Source organism: Terrapene carolina, unplaced genomic scaffold (genome assembly GCF_002925995.2).
Source record: "Terrapene carolina triunguis isolate 2854851 unplaced genomic scaffold, T_m_triunguis-2.0 Scaffold173, whole genome shotgun sequence".
Taxonomy (NCBI): Eukaryota; Metazoa; Chordata; order Testudines; family Emydidae; genus Terrapene; species Terrapene triunguis.
In genome coordinates this window covers 1,484,150-1,502,890 of record NW_020664524.1, presented here as the reverse complement: position 1 = coordinate 1,502,890, position 18,741 = coordinate 1,484,150, and the positions used below count along the sequence as shown (strand labels likewise).

The window sequence follows — 18,741 nt, the reverse complement described above, 5'->3', positions numbered from 1 at the left end:
ACTCGACTTCAGCTTCATTGGGAACCAGGGGGAAGGCATCTGATTTTGTAAGATGCAATTTATGGGTATGTCAGAAAGAGGCTTGGCAAACAGGAAACCCAGATGAGAACAAATCTGTCACTCGTTTGCTTCTGGGTTTTTACTGCCAAATGGTTGTTTCCTTGCAGACGTTGAATGAAGTGGAGCAGCCCTGCAAAGCATACAGGCTTTAGGGGATTCCAATTTCATGAGAGAAAAATCAAACAACAAAATAAGAGGATCATTGTTACTTAGGACATGTTTCCCTGATAAGAGATTAATAGGCTAACCCAGTCTCTTTCTCTTTACTATAATTATCCTTTTGTTTTGGAGCTAGTTTGTAAGAAATGCTAAGTCACTTTTTATTTTGCTTTCATTAAGTTGATTCTTTAGTTGAGAGCACAGTCAGCTTTAACTCTGATGTGTTACACTTTATTTATCAGTTAACCTCTGGGATGTTTTCAGATGATACCAAAAGCGAATGAGCCAGCCCGCCAGCATGAAAGCCACCCTGAGGAGACGGAAGAGGAGTTACGAGAACACCAAGCACTTTTGGAGGAGCCATACAGTGACCGAGTCTCAAGCCAAAAGGAGGTGCAAGGGTTGGCCAATATGGTGCAGGTGAAGCAAGAGCCCATTGAGAGTGATGAAGAGGAAACAGAGCCACCACCAGAACTAGAGCCAGGGCAGAGGCAAGCTGAACAGGAGCTGCTATTCCGTCAGGTAAGGTACAACAGAGTGACAATGTGCATACAAAGTGGTCTTTTGAAGTATGATGGAAGCAGACTGGCATTGTACTGTTGGTAAGCTTCTGCTGCCGCCGTCTGCTCTGTACCTGTTTTGTGGCTATGTAAAGGTGAGGTATTTGAGATAAGTTCGCAGAGATAGTAATACAGATTAATATCAGTAATAATGAAATAGCTAGAAGGGCAGTGCATGCTAGCATAGCTACGCAGGGCGTTTCAATGAGAGACATATAGACTATCTTCCTTTTGGTGGAGGCAGAAGTAGTGCTGAGCTGCTGCTTTTTTAAATGTTTGCCAGCATGCCAAAATGTCCCCAGTAATGTGAAGGGCACAACTGCCTGGGAAAACCCCACAGCACAGAGAGCTGCATGCTGGACGCAGCAGAGAGGCTGCCAGATCCCCTTCAAAGTGAGACAGAGCAGCAGTGGGCAGAGGACTGAAGCCCTGGCGGTACCATACGATGGTCTGATCCACTTTGAGGACTGAGCCAACTGCATGCTGGGTAGCAGTGTTACCATCATTTTGCTGTACACACTGTAACTTGGTACTGTATTCAGTGATATGCTTCAAATTATAACAGTAAAAGCTGTGTTATCCGGCGCTTTATCAACCAGAAAGATCTATTAACCAGCATTTCTGATATCTCCCAATACAAATCTTCAATCTAGTAACCAGGACTAGTATACTGCCCAGCACATTATGCAATTGCACATTCTGCACTCTACTTTTATGCAAAAGAGGCAGAAGACAAGTAAGCAAGCTGGTATCAGGGATTTATTCAAAAAAAGCAGCTTCCAGGGTGTGTCATAGGGTCATTACAGACAGATTCAGCCCAATCTCCTACCCAGTCTACATCTACAGTGATAACTGATGTTGATAATGACGACCCTGATCACTGCAAGATCCTGAAGTGCCTTCTGAATCATCAAAAAAAGATTAAATTATGTTCAGTATAGTTTTAGTGTTAAGTGTATTTTTAGTGATCTGGGTGTATGTCATGCGCCACCCATAGTGATATGTAGTGTCATAAGATAATCTACTGTATAGAAAACTTTACTTGTATACACCTAAGTGCTTCAAGAAACCAACCACTCTGCAATGCAGTACAACTACTGGATTGGTGAGTACCTGTATACTATTTTATACTTTATTCATGTTGTTGAATTTTAATTCTTTGAAAATTGGTATTCCATTGGTAAGCATAAAACTTAATTACCTGGAATTTTTCACTGACTGGCACCCCCATTCTCCCAACATGCTGGATAACAAAGCTTTTACTGTACAATTATTATTGATTTTAAAGGGGCAAATATGTGTGAAGCATAGAGTATTTATAATTAGTATACATTTGAAGTCCAGGTCGATTAATTACATGAAAACACTTCTAAAATTAACCCAATCATCTAATAAGTTTAATAAGCAAAGAATAATGAAGTACTTATCCTTAGAATTATAGAAATTAAATAATATATCAATAAGCGTCATATTGCCATCTCTAAATATGCTTAGAAGATAGAAGGGCTACGGATATCATTACACAGCTGTATATTGAACCTCATTAGAAGAGGAATAACGACAGCAGTGCGCCAATGTATGGTCCACAGAGATGACAGCACTTGCATTTTATGACTATAGTATTACGTGCTTTGGTACAAGCAGGGGGTGAGGGGAGGCACTGCCGCAAGACAATGCAATTAGGACCTGATCCAAAGTACATTTAAGTCAATAAGAGTTTTTTCATTGACTTCCATGGGCTTTACCTAAAGCAACTGAGAGGTATGTTACAAACTGGTGAATCCCCATTGCCTGTGGAAAATAACGTTAGCTGTAATTGCAGCATGATGCAACCTTTGGAAACATTTCCATGTCCTTTGGGATTCAGCTGGAACACAGCACTTTTCACCAAGAGACGTTTGCTGGCCAGCATACCAAGTCATCTGCAGACGTTGCATACAGGAAGTGTGGCTGGATTGCTGGGGGGAAACGAAGCATCAGGGCAAAACTGTATATTTCTTGTAATGACTTATACACAGGGACACAGTACACATCGTTCCAGGTTTATTAGGTTGGTTGAAAGTATGCAAATTGGACCTGCATTTAGGAAGAAAGAAAATAGTGATTATTTCTAATGTCCATGCCCCTGCTTTTGCCAGTTTCAGACACTGTAGGGCAGCCTTCTACACCCCCGCCATGCTATCAACACGTGACTTGTCCACTAAAGGACAGTTTGCCAACCCTAGGAAACAAATGTCATTTCTTTAGAAAATAAAGTGGAATTCCTGCCTTATCACAGTGGATACTTGCCTCTCGAGTCTCCAGTGTACTGTGACTGGTTTGCACTACTCTGACAGCACAGAACAAGCTTAAAGCTCGGGAATCTGGCTGCTGGAGAATTCCTTCTAATTGAAGGAATCTTCAGGTGATATTTGTGCTAAAACTGCTCCTATGCTACCTCCCCTCCATGCAGCCAGCACAGGTGGCAGCACAGACGTATTCCTTTGGATCCTGATCCCCAGCTATAGGAGCAGCCCTGAGTGTTAAGGAGAGCAGCCTTCACAGGATGCTCGTTGCATGCAATACAATTAGGATACATAAATTAATATAGTCGTTTGCACTGGGATCTGTATACCCTTGGTAGGCCAGGTCTGTGAATTAAAGATGAAGGAAACAAGTGCCTGACTGTATCTAATCTGTACCTAGAAAGTCAAGAAAACAGAAAAATACTTAATACTGTTAGGAAAAGATCCTGAGATGCCTTCATTAAATAGATCAGCCTTGTAAACAGTGAATAATACAGGCAAATAAACTGTGACTTCTGCACAGGAATACCTAGAATTCCAAAGGTGACTGTTAAACAGCGTTCATTTACTTGTTTGGAATCATGTTAGGCCTTGAACGTATACAGAGTAGGTGTTTCATAAGCCCATGCTCGAGACCTTGGACATCTCTGCCAGGGGTCACTTGTCATAATTCTGCTTCTCTGTGTCCTTTGCTAATATAACTGGTCAGATTCTCAGTTGGTGAGAATTGGTGTAGCTCCATTGAAGTCAGTGATTCTATGCTGCTTTATACCAGTTGAGACTCTGGTCCTGTCTTTTCTGCTGCAATATGGTAACCTTTGTTGTAAATCACTGATTTTTATCAGGAGGCTGTGTGTGTTTCTGGCATTGTATAGTTCTAGTTTGGTTTTTAAAGATAAAATATATGCTCTTTTGCCTCCTAACTCCAGAAATGTGTCTTATGGTCCAGCCCACAGAAAAAGCCATGATCTGTGAAAATAGCAGTAACTTCTCAGTGTGTCACCATACTAGGGCAGAAAAAAACCCATATTCATATATTAATAAACATTGCATAAAGTGGATAGGAGTGGAAAACTTGTGCAAGGTGCATGCAGGATGGTCCTCCTGACCTGCATTGCTGTTTAAGTATCAAGTTAGTCTGAATCTGTAAAAAGCAACAGAGGGTCCTGTGGCTTAAAGGTGCCACAGGACCCTCTGTTGCTGTTTAAGTATGTTTGTGTATGTAGATAGATGGCCACACTCCAGGTTTTATGGTTCTAAAAGCATCCAGTAATAGAATACCCACTAACAGTAGGTGTGGTGTGGGGAAGCAGTCACTTAGTGCTCTCTAAAATGGAGCTAAATGCTGTGAAAGCTCAGTTGAAAGTGTTGTTACAGTTCACCTCACCTTGGTTTTGAATCTGTATTAGCTATTCAAAATATAGTGCACATTTGTAGTTGTGGGCCTCTTTTATTCCTCCTATATAAGAGAAAAAGTGAGACTCTTAAAGTAAACAAATACATCTTTGATTAGTAGATATTAGCAGGCTGAGGATTTTGTTTAAGTCAAGCTGTCAGCCCCAGATTGAAGGGGTAAGGGGCAGGGTATTTTTGGCACAGAGCCCTCGACCCTGGAACCAGCCTCCTCTGTAGGACTAGCACAGCAGAAGTTTGTTGACCTTGTGGAAATGCTGCGAGACCTGTGCATTACGAATAGCAGGGAGCCAAATGAGGATCAAGTGGCTGCAACATCATTACCTTCAAATATCTCCCAAAGGCATCATGTCCTTGCAGCAGTAAAAAGGAGGAAGGTGTAGATAGATGGCCACACTCCAGGTTTTATGGTTCTAAAAGCATCCAGTTTGCAGCCATGCTTCTGTTGCCCATTATTTATTTGATTTACACAAACATGAGCCTATTGCCTGAGCATTTGGGCACATTTGCATTAATAAAACTTAAGCAGCGTTTAGCATCATGCTGCTAACAACTGGCTGCAGCAAGAATCCTTCCCAAATTTACAGCTTCCCCCTGCCATAATAAAAATATAGACATAAGGTATTAATCTCAGACAATTACCCGAGCAACCCTAAAAAGAAAACTGTCGTCCCCTAACGCCCCTACTCTACTTGAGCTACATTAATGACATCTTCATCATCTGGACCCAGGGAAAAGAAGCCCTTGAGGAATTCCACCATGATTTCAACAATTTCCATCCCACCATCAACCTCCTCCTGGACCAGTCCACACAAGAGATCCACTTCCTGGACACTACAGTGCTAATAAGCGATAGTCATATAAACACCACCCTATACCGGAAACCTACTGACCACTATACTTACCTACATGCCTCCAGCTTTCATCTAGACCACACCACACGATCCATTGTCTACAGCCAAGCTCTAAGATACATTTGCTCCAACCTCTCAGACAGAGGCAAACACCTACAAGATCTCTATCAAGCATTCTTACAACTACAATACCCACCTGCTGAAGTGAAGAAACAGATTGACAGAGCCAGAAGAGTACCCAGAAGTCACCTACTACAGGACAGGCCCAACAAAGAAAGTAACAGAACACCACTAGCTGTCACCTTCAGCCCCCAATTAAAACCTCTCCAGCACACCATCAGGGATCTACAACCTATCCTGAAGGACGATCCCCCACTCTCACAGATCTTGGGAGACAGGCCAGTCCTTGCTTACAGACAGCCCCCCCAACCTGAAGCAAATACTCACCAGCAACCACACAACGAAAACACTAACCCAGGAACCTATCCTTGCAACAAAGCCCGTTGCCAACTCTGTCCACATATCTATTCTGTCCACATATTATAGGACCTAATCACATCAGCCACACTATCAGAGGCTCGTTCATCTGCACATCTACCAATGTGATATATGTCATCATGTGCCAGCAATGCCCCTCTGCCATGTACATTGGCCAAACCGGACAGTCTCTACGCAAAAGAATAAATGGACACAAATCAGACGTCAAGAATTATAACATTCAAAAACCAGTCGGAGAACACTTCAACCTCTCTGATCACTCGATTACAGACCTCAAAGTCACAATACTCCAACAAAAAAACTTCAAAAACAGACTCCAACAAGAAACTGCAGAATTGGAATTATTTGCAAACTTGACACCATTAAATTAGGCTTGAATAAAGACTGGGAGTGGCTGGGTCATTATACAAAGTAAAACCTATTTCCCCATGCTAATTTTTTTCCCCTACTGTTACTCACACTTTCTTGTCAACTGTTGGAAGTGGGCCATCCTGATTATCACTACAAAGGTTTTTTTTTCTCCTGCTGCTAATAGCCCACCTTAACTGATTACCCTCGTTATAGTTAGTATGGCAACACCCATTTTTTCATGTCCTCTGTGTATATATATCTTCCTACTGTATTTTCCACTCCATGCATCCGATGAAGTGGGTTTTAGCCCACAAAAGCTTATGCTCAAATTTGTTAGTCTCTAAGGTGCCACAAGTACTCCTCGTTCTTTTTCCTAAAAAGAAAACGTCCTTCACAGTTCAGATAGAAGACTGAGCGTTTTTCTATATGGGGACACTCCAAAAAGCTAAGTGGAATTAACTAAAGATGTGAAGTTAAAATGCATTAGTTTAAAGCTTATTAACCTCCCATGTGGACACACTCATTCAGAAGTAAAATGGTCTTAGTTCACTTTACTTAATCCCCTTTGGGAACAAAGGCCAGTGTTCTGAGGTTGCACCGAGCATTCTCTCCCTCAGGTGCTTGCTGGCTGGTTCTTGCTCACATGCACAGGGTCTAACTAACAGTGGTCTAATTGGCAGCCAGTGGGCCAGATCTGGCCCTCAAAAGCGTCCACACACACCCCACGTCCCACCCCCGAGCAAACCTGCTCTGCAAAGTGGCATCCTCTGCGCATCATAATCTCATATGCTGTACGTGAACGATTACACTGCATGGAGGACACCATGTTCTACAGCATGTATTTCTGTATGTGGACTGCAGAGGTGCCCCACAACTGGCATCCAACCCACAGGACTGAAAGCGTTGTCCCACCCAATGCCCTGTATGGTTGGGAAGGAATTTTTCCCCTAGGTCAGCTTGGCAGGGGTCCTGGGGTAAATTTTGTCTTTTCTGCAGGTTTCTTGCTGGGATCATCTGAGTGTATCTTGTGTAATTGCCTGCCATTGCAAGGGCCTCAGGCACTGGTACACCTCAGTACCCCCTATTCTCCGCATGTGACACATAATAGTTTAGTCTTCTGATGTCTGTAATACTTTGGTTTAATTTCAGTTATTGGGTTTAGCGTGTGGGTGCAGGGTAGTCCTGGTGGCCTGTGATATACAGAAGGTCACACTCACCTTAAATTCTCTATTTCTAAAGTAGACAGTCTATGCAGGGTTTTAATGTGATTTAACTTAACACCTTCAGTTAATTTGTCTTAATTGTTTTTGGTGTCCGCACGAGTATATGAGCTTGGCACGGTCTTGGTCCTGACCCTTGGATCAATATGGGAAAGCCATTTAGTGAAGGGTCCTCCATTGGGAACATTCTGCCATCAGCCCTGATCCAGTCACATGTAGGGCCTCTGGGTGATAACTCTTGTGCAGGTTTTGACTATTACGCACATTCAGAAGGGGAGTGGTGGTCTTGAGTTGCAAAAACATAAATCATGGAAGGCTGCAAAGTCAGCGTGTGGGTTTGTATCCAAAAGCAAATTTGAGCTTTTTAAAAGCTGTACTTGAATAGCTGTGTAAGGGTGCGTAGACTCTGTATTGTGAGTGAGTGTGTACTAAGTCCCTGATTCAGAGCTCATGGAATTTAATGGGACCTTTTCCACTGTTTCCTTGGGCTTTGGATCAGGCCTTCATTTTAGCACGCCTCCGTATGTATGTTTAATGTATGTGTGTGTGTTCACTGTATCTAGGAAATAAACCAAAACTCCAAACAAAATTGTTTTTAAAATTCCATGCCAACCTTTTTTTATTGTGATATTTGCATGAACCGTCCCCTTATATTCCTTTCCATCCTCCCCAACAGCAAGCCCTTCTACTGGAGCAGCAACGCATTCACCAGCTGAGAAACTACCAGGCATCGATGGAGGCAGCTGGCATTCCAGTGTCTTTTGGAGGACATCGGCCTCTGTCTCGTGCACAGTCCTCACCTGCATCTGCCACCTTCCCCATGTCCGTACAGGAGCCACCCACTAAGCCAAGGTTCACAACAGGTAATGTTTCAGGGCCTGGGAGGGTGATTGGATGTGGCTGAGAGTTCTGTTTGGGTACATTATCATTTAATCCTTAAAAAGCACTTGACCACGTAGAAGTGGAATGGGTGACACTAACGCATTGTTGGAGGAGGCAAGGATTGCCCTCCCGTGAAAAAGCCACCCCCAATCCTGGTGTATTCCCAACTATCAGTTGGAGGCCAGGATGTTATTCTGGCTTTGGCTAACCCCATGCTCTGTGGCTAAGTGGGGGATGGAACAATCTGGGTCAGTCATTATACACCATATTCCGCCCTGCCCCCCACAACCTCCATCACCAAAGGGAGAGATCCTATAGAGGGAGAATACTATATGTGTATTTTAATTAAGCTAAAAAAAGTGAAAGCGATGCAGTGTTATGACTGTACATTCCCAGAAACAAGGCCAATTCAGACTAAACCATGCGGTTGATGTGAACGTGAGGAAGGAAGAAGCACAGCATGATTGATAAAGGACGATGTACCAAGCAACGCTTCTAGCCTGAATTCTTAATTTACTTCCAAGCAGATTTTGGACCATGTTCTCTGCCCCAGTTCAAGCCCTTTTGCACCTTCTGAGTGTCACACAGAGGCTGTGGTCTGGCTGCAGCAGCCTTGTTGTGAATTCCTCCCAGGGATAGGGAAAACTCTCAGCTGTGGTATCATTGGCATAGGAGCTAGCTCTGCCAATCAGCTCCTGCTCCTCCCTGGTGTAAGGAGCAGGAAGGGGCTATGCTATGTCAGAGGCAGATCACTTCACAGATGGCATATGGTAGCCACTTGTCTTAAGTTAGGGTAGCCGTCAGGTTACCTGATGGCCTGACCCTCCTGCACTGAATGGATTTTTGCGTAGGAGATACACATTGGTTTTAAATAGATTTTTTACAATTTAATTTCACTGTTGTATTGTGTGTGTGTGTGTGTGAGAGAGAGAGAGAGAGAGAGAGAGAGAGAGAGAGAGAGAGAGAGAGAAGGAAAATATTCAGTCCATAGTGTAAATGGTCTGGCAGCTGAGCTTAAATTGTAAGTATGCAATAATGGGCTTTTTAATAACATGGATATTGTTTTCTTGTTATAGTCCATACTAGCCCCATCCTGGAAGGTAGGTAGGCACAATTCCTCATTCTTGGATCAGCTACCAAAGTGTGTAAATGTGTGTAGGATACTGTTCTCCCCCAGAGACCAAAAGAGAGAAAAGTTTCTCCTTCCTAAGCCATTAAGGACCATCATCAAAATCCTTTCATATGCATTCTATTTTCTTTGGTAAATTCTGTTTTGGATAATCACTCATTATATGGAGTTTTTCAATTCCTACGTTAGGTAGTTAAGAAGAGTTTTGTAACATGCACCGATTTCTTCCCAATATACCAAAGGCCATTTTGTGAATGAATGTCTTACCAAATAATGAAAGTGTCTGTGTGCAAAAAAGTCTCAAGGCCAAATCACAATTCCTGTTTTTATTTTCTTTGCACTAAATAACTGAAGTACCTAAACCAATATTTTTCCATACCCTGAAAGACAATCCGCTTGGTCTGTAAGTTTGTTGGCCTACATTAATAACAGCAGTTAGATGTAAAGTACGAGCCTTTGGTACCTGTGCATGCTAGCTGTGAATTTGAGCATGCATGTCTAGCAGTGTACATGTCCAAGCAGTTGCCTGCTTATTGAAAATCAGGCCTTATGTCAAGTTTTTATAACGTCTGAATACCTTGATTTCTAATGGAAACAACAATGCAGTCAGTAGTGGCACCAGAAAGGGCAAGGATACAATAGTGTGTGCTGGCATTTTCAAAGGATCCTAAGGGAATTAGGCACCCAAATCCCATTGAAGGTCAGTGGACATTGAGCACCTAGTTCTCTTAGCCCACTTTGAAAATCCCAGTCTTCAAGATTACGGATCCTATGTACATTTTAGAAGTTGAGTCATGACTTGCCCTTATTTGTTTCCAGCTTCACCATTTAAGTTGCGGCATCAGTCGTATGAGTCTTTACAAAATTTGACTGTACAGTAACATTTACTATCATGGGATTTACATTTTACCTAAATATGTGCCTTGTAATTTCACTTATAATTATATACTAGAGTGGAACAATAAGAGTAGTGATTTTGAAAACTGTAAATAAATCTGCTCAAAGTTCTACAATTGTAGACGTCAAATTAAAGAAAATAAGTGTTCAGGTAGGATTAAAAAATTGCTTAAAACGAGAAGAAACCCACATTACATTTACATTGTATGAGACACATAATACTGTGACAAGACAATAATGTGCAGAGTACTTAGTGTATTTTATCTGGTTAATATCCTTTTCACAACATTTAATTTGTGAAACGTTTTCAACTCTAGAGGCCCGATTCTCCACTACCTTGAACATTGTGCAATTATTTATACTCATGCAATGAGTGGAAAGTGGGGTGTAAAACCTTTTAAAATTGGAATGGCAGCATTTTGCACTTGCACAAGTACAGATGACAGCCAACATAAGGTGCAAGGCATTGGAGAGTCACAACCCAGCTGTCTGTATCATTGAAATTGGGTAATAGAAAATGTCGAGGAAAAGAATATTTTGATGTTCTTTCCTTATACCATTATAAATGGTGCATTTAAATCCTCCTCTGCCCTTATTCGAGTCGTGACTTGGGGGGAGGGGGGGTGCGGGGAACCTTTTAGACAAGTGTTTTTGGTACATATCTTATTACCTTAGATGGAAAAGAATTTTCCATTTTATTACTGCAGCTCAGAGTAACAGAAGAGTTTTCAGATTTTAAAACTTTAATATTTTGGTGAGCTAGGCACAGAAAGGAAAAGCAAAATGTTTCAGGCATACTCCATTCATATTCTAGAAGAGACTTACCCAGTTAGATTTGGTACAGAGAGTTACTTTCTTGAATTGAAGTTCTGTCCACTTGATACAGAAAATACTGATCTGGAGGGTGGGGAATGACATTTTTTTGAAATATTTGTAAAGGCAAACAGAGAAGTGCTCTAGGGCATCCTGTCACAACGCGGTCACACACACACAGCCATAGTTATACTGGGAAAGATTCAGTTGTAATGGTGACTATTTTTAAAGTCTAATATTATAATTAAGTGCCTTGAATTTTACAGTAAATAAGGATTTGAAATTAATTTTTAAATCATCTTTTTAATAAGTGGCTTGAAAAGAGAATCTTGGTTTGAGGTCCTAACCAAACTGACCAAAGAGGTCAACAGACTCCAATAGTGCATCTTAAAAGATCAGCCTAGTGTAAAATAGGCAAATGAATTAAAAATTACCTCTAATTTTTTATCATTTTTATTTTTAAAGTGTTATATAGTAAATCCTTCTAATGCATTTTCTTGGGAGAGTTAGAAACATCGATATGCCGTATAGAATCAAATCACTGGGTCTTTCTATTTCATTATCCTGTCTCTAGCAGTAACCAGTTCCTAATGCTAAAAGGGTATATTGCAGGGGAGATACGTGGGGTGTGTGTGTGTGTGTGTGGGGGGGTGGGATATTGCATATCTGAGGAATGCGTTAGTACATATGAAATTGAAAAAAACCCTGCCTGCTTATTGCAGGCAATCAGTTTTATGTCCTGAAGCATGACATTGTACTTGTGCTATGTGAGAGGAAAGTAGATGTAAAACCTGCAAAATCGGAATGGCAGCATTTTGCACTTGCGCAAGGGTAGATGACAACCAACATAAGGTTGGTTACATTAGGGGTCTAACCCTTTGTTCTTGCTAACATGAGTAGATCCATTGATGTTAATTGGAATACTGGTGCTTGTACAATTTTACTCACTTGAACAAGGATTCCCAAGTTGGGCCATTGGTTTGCAGTTATCCAGCTTCTGATCTCCTGTGAAAATGAATTCCATAAATTATTCTGATATTCTGTGCTAAAGCATTTTTTTATTTCTGATGAAGGGCATTTATTCTCTCCTTCTCTGCAGAATCAGTATAATTATCTGAACCTCAAATCATATGTTTATCCTGCCAAGACAAGCCAGTTGGCTTTAGTACTGACCTTTAAAAATGATTGTTCCCACATCTTGGGGAATATTTTTCCAGCAATGAACCTGTAATGGCCAAAGTAGTTTTGTATTTTAAATGTAAATGGTCAAGCATTTACTTTTTCTGTGTGCAACACACTGTCCTCAATTAGAGAAAGTACAGTCCTACTCTTTCCAGTAGCTGTAGATGTTAAAAATGGGGAATAATTCATAAATGTACAAGATAAACTTCAGTGAAATACTGCTTTGTCACTGTTTAACCAGGGGTGGGAAGAGTTTTAGGATTTAATTAGATTGGACTTTTTCTGAGTCCTAGTTCCTCTCCGAACTTACCAAAGGAGAATATGTAGCCCATCCCACCACCATCTCTTCTTTCAATATATGAATGTATCTATATAAAATACTGTACCATGTGTTTTTTATCTATATGCACACACCCCTGTGATATGTGCATGCATGCCCTCTATATATAATAGGTATATATTTGAGATAGAGACAGAGCAAAATCCAGTGTTCTTTCCCAGTGCCAAGGTAAAAAACAATAGCTATCCATTCTACTAGCCCACATCCTCTCTTCAACTTCAGTTTGCATTGCTTGGTATTGCCCAAACAGCTCCTAATGGAGCTGAATAATGTCAGAAAAAAGCAGACAGATGGGCACTTTTATAAATTTTTATTGTAAAGCCCTGATTAATTGAACTTTGGTTAACTTATTCATTTAGTTAACGAGAGCTCCATTCTGTCCTCTGGAGCTATAGGGTGTGTTTTTCTGCACTCAGAGGTCCCAAAACCTGGAGCAGAGTGAAGAATTGCCAGACAACTTGCCCTAATGGCTGAAAGTGTCAGCACCAGCCCCAGTGCACAGTGGAAAGACATCTTTGGCAAACTGGTTGGCTTTCAAAGGAGCAACACTAATTGCAAATCTGTCCTGCATCCTCTGAACCCCCTGATATTTCAAAAATTTTTGGGTGCTCCCCAACACAAACCTATCTCTGACTTAAGGGAAGGCTAGAACTAAACTTTTCACTATGTCCGTTGTGTTTAAACAAAAAATGTCATCCTTTATTCCCCAGAATACACAATTGTGGAAAAACTGGTAGTTTTGTTCAGTGGTGTATTTGACCTGAATTCACAAATCCTGGTCCAGAAGTGTAATTGGGTGGAAGTGTAACACGTATCAGAGTCACCTACATTGTTGAGATTGAGTAAATATTGTTGCACAGGGATTCAGCCTCTTGACTCCCATGTTTAAAGGAAATAACACTGCTAAATTCCCATGTAACACATTGAATAGTTATCCCTAAGTGTGTGCTAATAAACTGCTTTCCATGTACCTTGAGTCTTGTGTTGTCAAGTAACCTTGATATGAAGACTTTAAAGTAAACTATTTTATGGAACAAAGACCCTTCCATGGACGTATCCGCTTCTTCCAGGTTTTTGGATTAAGGAACCATTTTATCAGCAGTTGTAATAGTACTTAATGTGAGAGTCAAAGAAATATAGTGTCCTTTTATAACACTTTCTTGTATTCACATCTGCCTAAATCTGTGCTTTCACCTGCTTTCATTTGTACATCTGCTGTTATAAACCGTACAGATTCGTCCTCTAGTAGTATTAATGATTCATTTCTTTTCCAAATACACTGAGAATTTCCAACAGGGAGAAGTCATTGCATGGTTGATAATACAATGCCACCTTAGAAGTTAAGAACACAGGACTAGAAGGAACCTCCTGGATCACAGACTGCAGTCCCCACGATTGCACACAACCCGGTCATATAACCAAGTTGTCCACCTCATTTACTGCAGTCTACAATTTTCTTTTCCTAATGCTCTTCATCTACCTGTGGAATGCATATTGCCATTGTGTTTAGAATTCCAGTTCAGTACAGTAAGCTCTAGTCCACAGCAGAGGATTTTTTTTCCATGTCTCACAAGACAGTTTTTTATTGCAAGCAATTTTTGTAACTTCTGCTGCAGGCCTTGTATACGACACCTTGATGCTGAAACACCAGTGTACCTGTGGAAACACAAACAGCCACCCAGAGCATGCAGGGAGAATCCAGAGCATCTGGTCCAGGCTTCAAGAGACAGGCCTCCGTGGCAAGTGTGAGGTAATAAGTACTGCCACAGGAACGGCAGACATGTAGTTTCAGTCCTGTGTTTGGGAGAGAGAGAAGAGACTTGGTATTTTGATTCTGCTGTAGGATTTCATGTGTGTGCATTTTAAGGGACTCTAATGTTCTGCTTTTAAAGACCAGCATATTGAATTTGCAACTTGGATCTCTGATTGCCACATGGGCACACAAACTTGTACCCGATTCTGTTCTTAGATTTTCATGGATCTGACTGTAGGCTGGGTTCTGCCAAATGTGTCTTATGTTTAACCCATTCATACATGACTGTTCCTATTTGTCTGTTTGTATCTGCCATGAATACTTTTCGGGTTGTCCAATTTCATTGCATTACTGTGATGGTTACAATCACAGAATTCATAGAACTTCATAGTGTATGTCTGGCCAATAGTTATTGCAATATTTGCAGTAGGAGTTAGTCATATAATTTTCTGGTATTACTCTCACTATAGTGAAATACCTATCTAGCATTGACTCTTGCCGGAGTTCAATATTCATTGCTATTGTAAATTAAGATTTGTATTTTAACCCCAAGCTGTAATAACAGGAGTTATTGGTTAAACTCTATCCTTAATTTGATATTTCCAGGGCTTCTGTGGCATTTTTTTCCTTTTAATATTCTGGTGAATTTGATGGTCTAGCTAAGATTGAGGTCCCGCAAAAGAAGGGGTTTTAATGGGGTTTATGGTCCCGCAGATCAGAGAATCAGTATGGTTAGTATCAATTTAGTTGCCCATCTCTGCTGTGGAGACCCGGAGGAGACTAACGAAGGCACACAGATGTAACTAAATTCCTATAACATTGGTTTATCCTGAGGAAACTGCATATTACATAGCTTCCTCTGTTTAAGCTAGTCTGATTAGAAATAATTTCTGAGCAGTAAGGAAGGTTAACCACTTGGGGGCAGCATTGTCATTAGCTAAACTTCTAGTGCTTGCATCTTTATATAGAGAACAAGAAAGAGTTGAGACTGTTTTGTGTCTGAAAAGTCAAATTGAATTGAACTTTGGGATTATTCTCTCTTTTTTGAAAAATATACACAAGACAAACAATCTATTGTCATTTAGGTCCGTTTTTTACAAGCAATGCTTCAACCATGCAGTATTAATTGCCTCATCTCCTGCCTCTGTATCAGACATTCTCCACGTGGCAATAAAGTGCTTTGATCTGTAAAGTTTAAACAACTGTTACCTGCTTTAATTTGGCCCTTCATACTGCTCCCAAGGGCGGAAATATGGGAGTTATGTTTGACACTTAACATTTTTCCTCCCACATTTCCCTGGTCTGTAATTATCTTCTGAACATTGGTAGCCTTCAACCTCATCTTGACCCTTCCTCTACTTGACCCTTCCTCTACTGAAAGCCTTAACCGTGTGTTCATCACATCCTGTCTTTCCTTTTACAATGTCCTTTCTTATGATATTCCTCAATCTCTAGTCAGTAAACTTCAGGGTGCCCAGAATGCCGTGGCTCCACTGGCTTCCAGATTCTAATTGTCTTCCTGCTCCTCCTTCTCCACTGCTTTCCTAGTTATCTCCAAACCGGTCTCACAGCCCCCTTCCTTATCTTCAAAATGGTGCCCGGACTTGCTGCTCCACTCCCCCTTTTCCCTCCTCTGGCTCATCTGTCTCCTTGCCCACCCACTCACTTCATTCCTAATCTTGGCAGTTCCTCTTTTCCTCCCCTCTGAGCCACTCTAATTGGGGTCACTCATTAACTTGTACTGACCCACTGAGTCATCTCTCTGAAACTTCCACGCCCCTGAGTCGCATCCTCCCTCTTCATCTCTTCTTAAAACTCTCCTGTGGGTTCTAGCTCTGTAAAGGGTTACACATTGGTATGCAATTAAGACTATGGATACAATATATTGTTTTGTATTTAGGCAATATCGGAATGCAGGATGCAAAGTATCTATAAAAGGTGACTGGGGAGGAAGAATTGTCAGGTTTGACTGACTTGTACTGGCATGTTGGAGTCTATCTGTCCCTTGTTTGCACTGACTCTAAGTAACCCTTTTCTCTTCCCCACAAGGCTGGGGTACACGGCAAACTGTTGCAGATATCAAGCTTCATCTGTAGGTCTTATGTCAGGGAACTTGAATGGTCCAGAAGGAATTGGCAGGAGTTTCCTAGAATTTGGCTTAATTTTTCATCCCTGACATTGGAAGGAGAAAGCTCCGCCTAGGCACGTTATATACTTATTAAAAACAAAAACTCTACATTAAAAGGATGTTTTGGTTGTAAAGTGAAGCTCTGAGGTGTGCTTGTCTCCCAAAGTCTATGTAGAACTGCGTGTTTCCTCAGAAGAATAAAACATGTCTTACTAGAAATACAGAAAAAAGGTTTGAACAATATGAAATGTACGGTACCTAAAAAGACTAGGATATTATTTAGAGTGGAGAGTGGTGTTTCTAGCCTCCCATTGGGCACAGACTTTGGGGAGACAAGCACACCTCAGAGCTTCACTTTACTTGGTATTACACAAGTAGGGTCAAGGCCTCCACTGGTGTTAATGGTAGTTCTCCTTTGAAATCAGCAGAGATGTAGCTGTTTACCTGATGATGATTTGGAGAACTGCTACCATTCTCCTCTGTTTGTGCATAGCCAGATAATACTAAATAATAAAAAAGTAACAATGTATTATTCCAGAAAATCTAAAAAAAGCAGCAGTTGAGCACGAGTCAGTTCATCTGTCTAGAGAACAAGAATGGCATCTAGGCAGAGGGAAAACACGAAAGAGAGAAAGGATAAAGGAATAATTGAAACAGATTTATCATGAGCGGGAAGGGAAGGCACAAAAGAGGGTAAAGAATTTTTTCTTGGAGGTTATTTTCAAACTCATTGGGGCTAGTGTTTTTGCAGCTACTTTGTAACATGACTGTGTATTTTACATCAGCATTTACCCTCAGAAAATCTTACCTGTAGAGTTTAAAGAAAATACAAATAAAAGAGGAACTTAACTGGACAGGTGACCCAAATCACGAGAGTGAGAGAAGTTTCCTGCCATGCTTTGTTTTCTTGGTTTAAGGCTTAAGGACTTTGTAAAACTACTTCCTGTGCAAATACATCTTTAAACACATGAATACAGGTTGCACCAAAGTTTTGAGGCAAAATCCCCTCTGATTAGCTTGGTTTGTGTACCTAGCATTATGCCCTACAATGTTATCTGAAAGATACTGCTGCCTGTGTACGGTTTAACAGGTGTCATTGTGGCTCTCTAGGTAGTGCACTCCTCTCTGGAATATTAGACATTGTAGTTGCCCAAGATATTGAGCCCATAGCCAGTGGTGAGACTTCTGCACTAGAACAGGTGCTGAATTGTTGGAAGTATTACTGTGCTCTGAATGAGATGTGAACCACATCCTTCCAGTTTCGGTAGTCCTGATGACTGCCCTCATGCAAAATTAAAGATATTCCATGGCAGTTTCTGGTGCTCCTGGGACCTCCACATGCTGTGGACAGAGCACACCGATACAGGAATTTTAGAGACACTGTGACCAAAAATACCCCAAGCACATTAGGATAAATTCTGAACTACCTAAAACATCTATGTTTTTACACTCATATGTTTCATAAACAAAGCAACTTTTGCAGCACACTTAGCCCCCAAAAATTCTTGTTTCCACATCACCAAACAGAACGCCTTGTTGTCCAAGCTGTGTATTTCCTTTATGACATTTTAGAAAAAGTTACAAACCCCAACTTAAAATGGAAAGTCTGTCACTTCTTGAACTCCAGAAAGTTACTGCCCTTTCCCTAGCATGGGAGAGAATCCAAATGCTATTTCATGTTGGGTGAAGTTCACTCTTATGTCGGGGATCAGGCCAAAGTCTCCTCACTGCTTAAGTCCCACTCAACACCTCAAAATAGCACTTCATTGTTGCACAGGCCTTCTGCTGGCCCACAGCACAGAGGTGAATTTCAGCCGTAGCAATTAGACCCGAGCAAAGATGAGTTAAACGTTAAGGCTTGCCCGGAATGCAGACTGAGCTTGTTTTGAGATTTGGGAAAAGGTCCAAGTTGTAAAACCTTCTGGGTGAAATCCTGGCCCCATTGAAGTCAATGGGAGTTTTGCCATTGATTACACTGAAGCCAGGATTTCATCCTCTGTGTTCATCTACACTTGCTGGTTCCAGCTGTAAATCAGAGCAGGGAGGAGAAACATTGTTCTGTTTTTTTCTGGCATACCCTAAATCAGGTTGGAATCTCAAGTTTGACCTTGCATGATCTCCAGCCCAGTTTTTAGAGCAAAAAGATTTTGATTAACCCTTAGTTGCTTCTCTGAAGAGAAGCCCCAAAGTCTTTGCCGTTCAGCTATTATTAGTTGT

General features: G+C 41.2%; 1 protein-coding gene across 2 annotated transcripts in view; it reads left to right on the top strand.

Moving 5' to 3' along the window:
- The window catches only part of HDAC4 (histone deacetylase 4), a 439,152-nt gene that overhangs the window by 355,071 nt on the left and 65,340 nt on the right, over positions 1 to 18,741 (top strand). For both annotated transcript variants that reach the window (XM_024194087.3, XM_024194086.3), the window contains exons 13-15: positions 484 to 741; positions 8,077 to 8,263; positions 14,260 to 14,393. In XM_024194087.3, the coding sequence (XP_024049855.1) occupies positions 484 to 741; positions 8,077 to 8,263; positions 14,260 to 14,393 (579 nt within the window). The remainder of the gene's footprint in view (positions 1 to 483; positions 742 to 8,076; positions 8,264 to 14,259; positions 14,394 to 18,741) is intronic.